We start from the raw sequence: 9056 nt of genomic DNA on the forward strand, positions 1-9056 counted from the left end.
TGAAGGCAAAAGGGGGTCCAACCCGTTACTAGCATGGGGTACCTAATAAAGTGGCCGGTGAGTGTATACATATATATACACACGTGTGTATATATATATATAAATATATATATATATATACACATATATATATATATATATACATACACTACTCCATGTATATATACACACTGTACATGCATAAGTCAGCGTTTGCTTAGATATACTCTAACAATTTTTTGAATAGTTTTGCTAAACTGAAGTGTGTGTGTGTGTGTGTGTGTGTGTGTGTGTGTGTGTGTGTGTGTAAAATGGGTGTGGCAAAGCGATCAGAGCAGGAGACAGTACATTGCCAGACAAACCAGTTACTTGCTAAACCAGTTTGGCCTATGTGGTTTTTCATTACAATAACAACCCCTTTTATATATATGTATATATTTTTTTTTTTTAAAGGAGCAGGACCTGTTCTTCTTCCATGACTTGAGTCCAGGAAGCTGCTTCTTCATGCCTAAGGGAGCCTTTATCTACAACACCCTGATTGAGTTCATCAGAGTAAGTCTGAATCAATTGCTGTGACCTCACTCTAAATGTTGAGACATAAAAAAAGACTGAGGGTATAATTGAGAACGTTTATATTGGCAGGGAAGCTTGTGGAGAACAGATGTGGACCTTTAGTTGCCCTGTACTATAATAGTGGCTTTATATAAGATGTATTGCTGCCGTTTTAAATCACTCTAGCATCATATTATTTTATAGAGATGAGTAGGAAAGGATTAATTATGTGTTTATAATATGTTATAACTTGATCATGGTCTTGAAACCAATGAAAGGCTAATGAATACATTTTTTTGAAAACAGGAGCTATTTATATAAAACGTAGTTTCAAAAAAAAAATTTAACAAACGTGCATGTACACAAAATGAAAATTCATATCTTAACCCTCCCTTTCCAGAAAAAAAAAGGTGCAATAACAATAAAGCTGTAAATAGATGTTGACACATCACATTGTTCTTTCTCACTTGGTTTTTAGTCATAATGCAGTGCACATTAGAACAATTTCACTTTCATTTGGTAAAATAGATTTCTGACTGGGGAATAGTGGGATATTAGTGTTTATTTAGCAGACACGCAATAAAATACGATCCAACCATTGCAGGGTGACTGTCGGGATAGAAAAGGCCTACATTTCTTTTCAGTTTAGCCCAAATCCCCTTCATCATGTGTAAGCCAACTGGGATGTGAATATGCGGCAGTTGAAACGTTTTATTAGATAAGTTTGCTTTTTCAAAACAAATGTTTTATATGAAAAGCACTATTCATCAGCGAGTCCCCACGTGTTGACAACTAGTTTTTACCAGTTTTTTGTAGTTGTGATGTTTACAGAGCATTATGGTAACTCAGAATTCTCACAAAGATGATTTCACTATTAAGACTGTCTTATGTCTGTCTTCGGCAGAGTGAGTACAGGAAGAGAGGTTTCCAGGAGGTGGTGACACCCAACATCTATAATAGTAAGCTGTGGCAGACCTCCGGCCATTGGCAGCACTACAGTGACAACATGTTCTCCTTCGAGGCTGAGAAGGAAACCTTCGCCCTTAAACCCATGAATTGCCCCGGACACTGGTGAGGCCTCCTTTTCCTCACATTCAGAGTTGTTTGAAAATATGGTTTTAATTTCAGTAAAGAACTAGAAAAGAATGAACTTGAAATGTAAAGAAAACGCACCCACACTGAGAATCCAGTCTTGCTCCAGTGTGAAATAGATATTTTTAGTTGGTTTCTGTCTTTAATCAGAGAAAGGTTGTTTTTCTCCAGCACTAAATGTGTTGGTTGCCTTCAATGAGCACAGAGTATTGTTATTTAATCTTAGTACAATATTTAGTACCTGTGGCAAACGGGAACAGCCATTAAGCAATATTTTTACCACACTTAAATAGCTTTATAAGAGTTTGCGGTTAGTGGATTTGTTATCAGGAGTTGGCGCAGTCATTGTGAAATAGCTTCATATGTCATTGCTACAATAGATTGTCATCGCGTTCTGCTCAACTCGTAATGGACTGATGCTCTTGCCATTTTTTCAGTTGTTGAATGACCCAGTTCATTTTACTGCTGAGTGCTGCATTGCAGTGTGAAGAGCCAGACTGCAGCTCTTTCTTGCTCTTTCTTTTCAAATCTTTTATCTTCTTTTTACTGTTTCAATCGTTGTGGTATCCACATTGGCAAACTGACTGGAGATCATACTGAAATGGAAATTGAGCTTTCAAACACATTTCTGTTGGATGTAGTATAACCAAATATTGAATGCAGTCTTTCATAATAGTATCAAAGCAGTAGAGCAATTTTTATTTTTTGTGATAAACTTTCTTTGAAGATGGCAGTTGTAATTTGTGTAGATTTTGTGTGAAACCTGTCTCTGTTTGGCGGCAGCCTGATGTTTGATCACCGGCCACGCTCCTGGAGAGAGTTGCCCCTTCGCATGGCCGACTTTGGCGTTCTGCACAGGAACGAGCTGTCAGGAGCCCTGACAGGCCTCACCCGTGTCCGCCGCTTCCAACAGGATGATGCTCATATCTTCTGCACCATGGACCAGGTGAGGCTTGGACTAGTGCATTGACAATACTCTGCCAAGGTTATACATTTTTGATTCAAATGTGATGAAAAGGTTGTCTGATGGCAGCAATAAATTTGGCTTTAAAGTGTTATTCTGCCAATTTTACACATCAGCCTGTTTAAAAAAAACTTGCAGAGTTATACTGTATATGTGAAAAAGTTGTTAAAGCCTTTTTGCATCTCCAGAGAGAGATGCTTGAAGTTTTGATTAATTATCTCAAGTGACACTCAGACAGTGTCAGTTGCCGCTGAAGATTACAAGTTTGAAAGGGAAAATAAATCCAAGGGTGTGGAGAAAAAAGGGATCTGTAACCCGCTCTTCATCTCTGCTCGAGGCTACATTAGCCACTACCTGCGTAAAACACACACACACACACACCTCTCCGACCAAACTGTCGGCAGTCGATTTGCATTGTGGGTAATGTAAATGCCGGATATTGACAAGGAAAAAGAATGAATGTGTGTAATAAAAAGGACAAAATCCCTGGTTCTAGTGTATCAGTTTGATAAAAACACACAAAAAAGAACACTGTTCATCATGAATCTGTGTTACGGGAGAGAAAAGATAAACTGGCATTATTTAAGAAAGGATTTATTTTTATTTTTATAAATACCAATATTTTCTGGGGAATACTTTTTTTTTTTCTTTTTTTTTTTGCTATTTAGATCAATACAAATATAATATAGTCATTCCTTACTGGAACTCGTGAGATATTACCCCTGTTCTTGTCTCTCTTCCCTGGCTCCCAGTTAATTTTAAGATTTTATTGTTTGTTTCTAAAGCCCTTCACGGACCAGCTCCAGTCTATATCACTGAGTTGTTGAAGCGACATGCTCCTTCAAGGTCATTAAGGTCTGCGAACCGGTCTCTTGTAGTTGTCCATAAATCGTGGCACAAGAGCAAAGGGGATCGGGCTTTCTCAGTTGCAGCCCCAAGACTGTGGAATGAAATGCCTCTTCATGTCAGACCGGCCACCAGCCTTACGGTTTTTAAATCACATATATTTATCTGGTGTTGTATTCTGTCTATTTATTGTTTAATGTCAATGTACAGCAACCTGACGTCAAGGTCAACCTGGTTGTTTTTAAATGTGCTTTAGAAATAAAGTTTGATTGATTGATATGCATTTCCAAGAAGAAAAAAAACACTTCAAAGCAAGTTAAACGATGCTAAGACAAACACACACACACACTGACATTGTGGGAAGCCATTACAGTTTACTGAGAAGTGGCTTTCTGTGGAGAAGAATTCATACTTGTTTGAAGAAGACCATTTTTGAAGGCTCTCAGTAAATCAGAGTCTTGTCTTGACATTTTATTGAATAAATGCAGGTAATGTTGTCAGTGAACAGTCTGTCACATTCTCAGGTTAAGTGAGAGGACTCCACAAGCTGCTGCAGCCTAGTGTAGCAATTTGCATGTTCAGTCCTTTCACCAAAGAGGAGCGCTGCCAATATCAATGCGCACAAACAATTTTGGAAGACTGAAGCGATTTCCCAATTGGTGTGTTCTAAATGTAGTGACACAGCAACTTACAACTTTTGTTGTCTGTTTAGCAGTAATGGTAGTGGATTGGATGTGTGTCATTTGACTGCACTTTGTACACAAATTGTTTCCCTTTTACTTTTTTACTTTGACTGCAGCAGCTGGAAAGTACCGTTCGTAATGTTAGTGTCTTTTGTGACTTGCCAAATTAAAATGTGAAAGAAAACTGCAAAGAAGAGTATATGTTCTTATGTTATACTTTTCTTGTAGTTAATAATCATTGTCTGCAGATGGTGGTGCAGAAGTGGAATTATTTCACTTGAACGGAGGCGCTTGTTTCTAATTACTCTGTGTTTTATGTGCTTCCTGTTTGACCACACGTTTCTTGGTTTAACCTCATATTCTTGTGATTACATCATATGATGGTTTATGAGAAATTAAACATACAGCTCTTCCACAATGTATTATTCTAATTATCTTAAACATTTTTTACTCTAGATTGAAGAGGAGATCAAGGGCTGCCTGGATTTCCTGCGGACTGTGTATGAGGTGTTTGGCTTCACTTTCAAACTCAACCTCTCCACAAGACCAGAAAAGTTCCTGGGGGACCCGGGCGTCTGGGACCAAGCAGAAAAGGTAATCTGAAGGCCTCTTGTTTCTCTAGTATGGTTAAATTGAGAACCGCACTCTTACGAAGTCTCACTGGAGAATTAAGTTGCTGATCTGTGATTATAAAGATGGAAATGACAGAACCACTTCAAAGACAGGAAATGGTAATTTAAGTCGTTGACTTGGATAACATTTATATTTTAATGAATCAGTTTTATTCTGTAGCGCTGCTATCTGTTCTGAAGCAGAAAATGCTCGTTTATCTCTAGAGAACCTAGTACAATGCAGTCACTGTCTGCCTTTGCTGTCAAATCAAATTCTCTCTCTGTGGACCAGAGCTTTACATCTTGGGTTCAGCTCAAAGTTTCTCTGGTAGAGATCAGGTAGTGGATAAAACTATCTGGAACAAAATAGTAAGAGTGAGTGATAATGAGCGTGTTGCTCGTTGCTTTCAGCATTAGATGAAACAAAGTTAGTGTCTCTCTTGGGACAACTTGTAGTCATACAGATGAATCTGTAAAATCACTAAATGACAGTTGTTGGATAAAGATTGCACACGGATACTGTATACTTTAATCAGTAGCACAAGTATATTGTTTATTAGTCTGACAAGCCTTAACTGGCAGGCTCTGAATGAATGAAAGGTGTCTGGTGAAAGAGACTCACCATGCGTTGGATGTTAAAGCAGGTTGAAATGTTTTTTCGCATGACACTTGTTTTCCTCCTGATCTGATTGTTTAGAGGCACGTTTTTATTTCACCAGTAAATCATTATTCCATCTGCAGTGCACATTGCAACACTGGCACAAAGATGTTTTGGTTATTTAGTTTTTACATTGTTTGAAACTTTTATGCCTCACTGTCCAGAACCATGTGTCAGCTTCCCCTCCACTGATTGTTATCGTATTGATTAACTTTTTTTGGTGACAAAAATACAGTCTGTTTTTCAACAGGAAACTGACTGTATCTACGTTCATACTTGAACAGATGACAACTCAATAAGTATGGTAAAATGTGAGCCAGATATAATGCAGATATGGATACTTTATAAATGTTAAAGAGCTCCTTTTTAATTTCCATATCTGGTTAAGTCTGTGGTGTCATTGTTTTGTCCATAGTGCTTAATTTTTACTTAATTTCCAAGTGTGTCTTTTGCCTGCTGGCAGCAGAACATTACTCATGATGACTCAGATATTTTTAACACGCTTTTTTGTTTATAATCAATCCAGTGGCCACAGTAACTTTAAATATTAAACACTAGTCTGCTGATGGACAGAATAGACCGGAGAACTTAAAGACTACAGAATAGAGATTGTGCTGTGTCTTTCTCACTGCGTGGATCAGTAGAATATAATTAGAATAATAATAATAGTGTACCTCTCTCAGTAAGTCACAGTTCTCAAATTAGATATACTATGAATATGACCAGTTTAATAACTGGCGCTGTTGGGGAAAAAGAAGAGAATTAGAATAGTCTTTAGGATCTACAGCTGTTTAGTTGATCTATCTGGACACTTTTCTCCAAGGAAAACATTTCCTAAATTCAGCACTGACTCTTTATGATTGTTTGCATGCACAAAGGTGGAAAATTGTATTCACAAAAAACTGACTGAAAAACTTGACATAGTGACTGGAACAGAACTTGCATGTTTTCCCTCACCTAATTAACTCCCACGAGCAACCATACCATATTATTGAGACGTTAAAATTTCTCAATTCAGTGTTGTTCCAGATAAAGGAAATGTCGAGTCTAAACAAACAGCTCCCCTGTTGACTTCCTTGTTGGTCATTGATATTGTAACAAAGCAGTAATTGTTTGTTTTTACAGCAACTGGAGAACAGCTTGAATGATTTTGGGGAGAAATGGATTCTCAATCCCGGTGATGGAGCTTTTTATGGACCGAAGGTGGGCCTTGCTCTGCAGTAATGATGCACTTTTAACTGAAACAGCAGGAGGGATAACTGCTGATCGCTTGCGTCGTTTCTTTGCAGATTGACATTCAGATTAAGGATGCCATTGGTCGGTACCATCAGTGTGCCACAATTCAGCTTGATTTCCAGCTCCCGATCCGCTTCAATCTCACCTTTGTCAGGTTAGTCTTCTGCTGCTTTAGACACATTTTGAAGTAAAATGGCACAAAAAAGTTTTTTTCCCTTGTACATGTGCATCATAGAATTAAAGATGGAGTTAACAAAATCAAAAGTATACATTTAACTTCTCAAATATTGGAGAAATCAGTAAAAGGTATGACAAGTCAGATAACATTAAGGACTGATGTGAAAGCAAAAAATAGGATTGCCTTGAATGAAACTGTGTGATGTGCATTTATGGATGTGCATTTTCTTTTGTCTGAGTATCTAATCACCCCCCCCCCCCCCCCCCCCCCCCCCCCCCCCCCCCCCCCCCCCCCCCCCCCATGATTTTGTAGTCATGATGGCGAAGACAAGAAGAGACCAGTGATCATCCACAGAGCTATCCTGGGATCAGTAGAGAGGATGATCGCTATTCTGACTGAAAGCTATGGAGGCAAATGGTTTGTAAAGACTCCTGTTTTTTTCTTCTTTTTTTTTTTAAAAGGTTAATTTGTCAAGAAGGCGCAGACTCCAGACATAGACGTTTTTGTTTCATTGCATTTCTTTCTGAGCACTGTTAATGACTTTCAGATTTACTTAACAGAAACAAGGGGTGTGAATAATTGCACAGGTTCCTGGCCTGCTTTTCTGCTAACCAGATGAATGTGTCGCGATTTGTTTCAGGCCACTGTGGCTCTCTCCTCATCAAGTGATGGTTGTACCTGTTGGACCGACCTGTGAGGACTACGCTCAGAAGGTAACCACTGACCTCAGCTACTCAAGTCCATAGTCTCACTCCAAGAAGCAGATTGAATTTTGTCATTGCACAGAGTACAAGACAACAAAATGCAGCGTAGCATCAAACCAGAACTACAAACCGCAGTAAAGTGCAGAGTAAGTGGTCAGACAAACATACAAGTTATAGAAAAGAAAACTATGCACACAACTACAGCAATACAGTTTGATTTGATTTGATTGTCTGACTGCTCTTGTTTGTTGCCTTTTTGGACCTATTTTTGAAAAATGTCAATACAACTGATGGCAGAGCAACTTAAAAAGAAAAGTAGTTTACCTTATGTGTGAGACCTAGATCTTTGAACATTTTTTGTGTTAAACGCATTGTTACTTGCACAAAAAAGCTATTTATAAAATGAACAGCTGGACAGTGTTAATATAGTTTTGTTATTGAAAAGAAAAACAGCACAAAGGGTGCGGAAATATAATCATTACAGAATTAAATGAATGGAATTTAATAACATGCTGACATGGATTTAACTGTTGTCTCTTTGATAATGTGGCAGGTCAAGCAGGATTTCCACAACAACGGCTTCATGACTGATGTGGATCTCGACCCCGGCTGTACTCTGAACAAAAAGATCAGAAATGCACAGCTGGCGCAGTACAACTTTATCCTGGGTCAGTGGCAACACTTTCACTTTTCCGTTGGTTTCCTTTCATTATCTCTTTTGCACTGTACATCTAGATATTGATTCTTTTTTTTCTTTCTTCTTTGCATGTTTCCCTCCTTGGAAAAGTGGTGGGAGAGAAGGAGAAGACGAGTAACACTGTGAACGTACGCACCCGAGATAACAAAGTCCATGGCGAGCGCACTGTGGAGGAGTGCATTGAGCGTCTGAAACAACTCAAGACCTGCAGAAGTCGAAATGCTGAAGAGGACTTCTGAGTTTTCTCAAACTCGCTATCAGCTCGTCCTTCTCTCAACAGTACCTCGGGTCTTGCAACTTTAAAGGGCCATGTACTTGAAATCATTTTTTGAGGGATAAAACTGCTTTTACATTTGGTGCCTAGTCTCTGCTTTCTGTCCTCTAGAAGTCACATTGTTTCAGATTAAACAGTTGTCTTTTTGTCTGGTGTCTTCCATTGCCTCTTTACTTTATCACTAGTTTTTGGTTTCTGTATACTGTAAGTATATTTGTCCTTATGCCTTTGACTTATATGGAAATACAACTTGTGAGACTCCAAGATGATTAGGTATGTGAACTGATGAAAACAAATGAGGGGAAATTGTTTGTTAGTCATTTTTTCTTCAGGGAATTGTACATTAGTTACAATTGTGATTAATAAATGATCTATTCTTAATGTGTTTTGTGCTTTTTTTTATTAGGTTTACCATGGCAAAATTGCAGCAGCAATTTCTTCCAAACTGTCTTCTTAATTAAGCAGCTGCAAATAACTCAGTCAACTCTCAGGGTGTGAAGAAAATGAAAAAATAGAATTAAAAGCATAACAGAACAGCAATAAAATTGCTTGGCTAACAAAGTCAACATGTCCTGAAATCCA

At 38.3% G+C, this 9056-nt stretch overlaps 1 protein-coding gene across 1 annotated transcript in view; it reads left to right on the forward strand.

Annotated features, from left to right (window-relative positions):
* The window catches only part of tars1 (threonyl-tRNA synthetase 1), a 15371-nt gene extending 6516 nt beyond the window's left edge, over positions 1–8855 (forward strand). The window contains exons 10-19 of the mRNA XM_034870842.1: positions 433–531; positions 1436–1602; positions 2407–2569; positions 4573–4710; positions 6511–6588; positions 6675–6775; positions 7112–7216; positions 7440–7512; positions 8057–8171; positions 8291–8855. Coding sequence (XP_034726733.1) covers positions 433–531; positions 1436–1602; positions 2407–2569; positions 4573–4710; positions 6511–6588; positions 6675–6775; positions 7112–7216; positions 7440–7512; positions 8057–8171; positions 8291–8439 — 1188 coding nt within the window. The 3' untranslated portion in view covers positions 8440–8855. The remainder of the gene's footprint in view (positions 1–432; positions 532–1435; positions 1603–2406; positions 2570–4572; positions 4711–6510; positions 6589–6674; positions 6776–7111; positions 7217–7439; positions 7513–8056; positions 8172–8290) is intronic.
* The last annotated feature ends 201 nt before the right edge of the window (positions 8856–9056 follow it).

This window comes from Etheostoma cragini, chromosome 5 (genome assembly GCF_013103735.1).
Source record: "Etheostoma cragini isolate CJK2018 chromosome 5, CSU_Ecrag_1.0, whole genome shotgun sequence".
NCBI classification, from domain to species: domain Eukaryota; kingdom Metazoa; phylum Chordata; class Actinopteri; order Perciformes; family Percidae; genus Etheostoma; species Etheostoma cragini.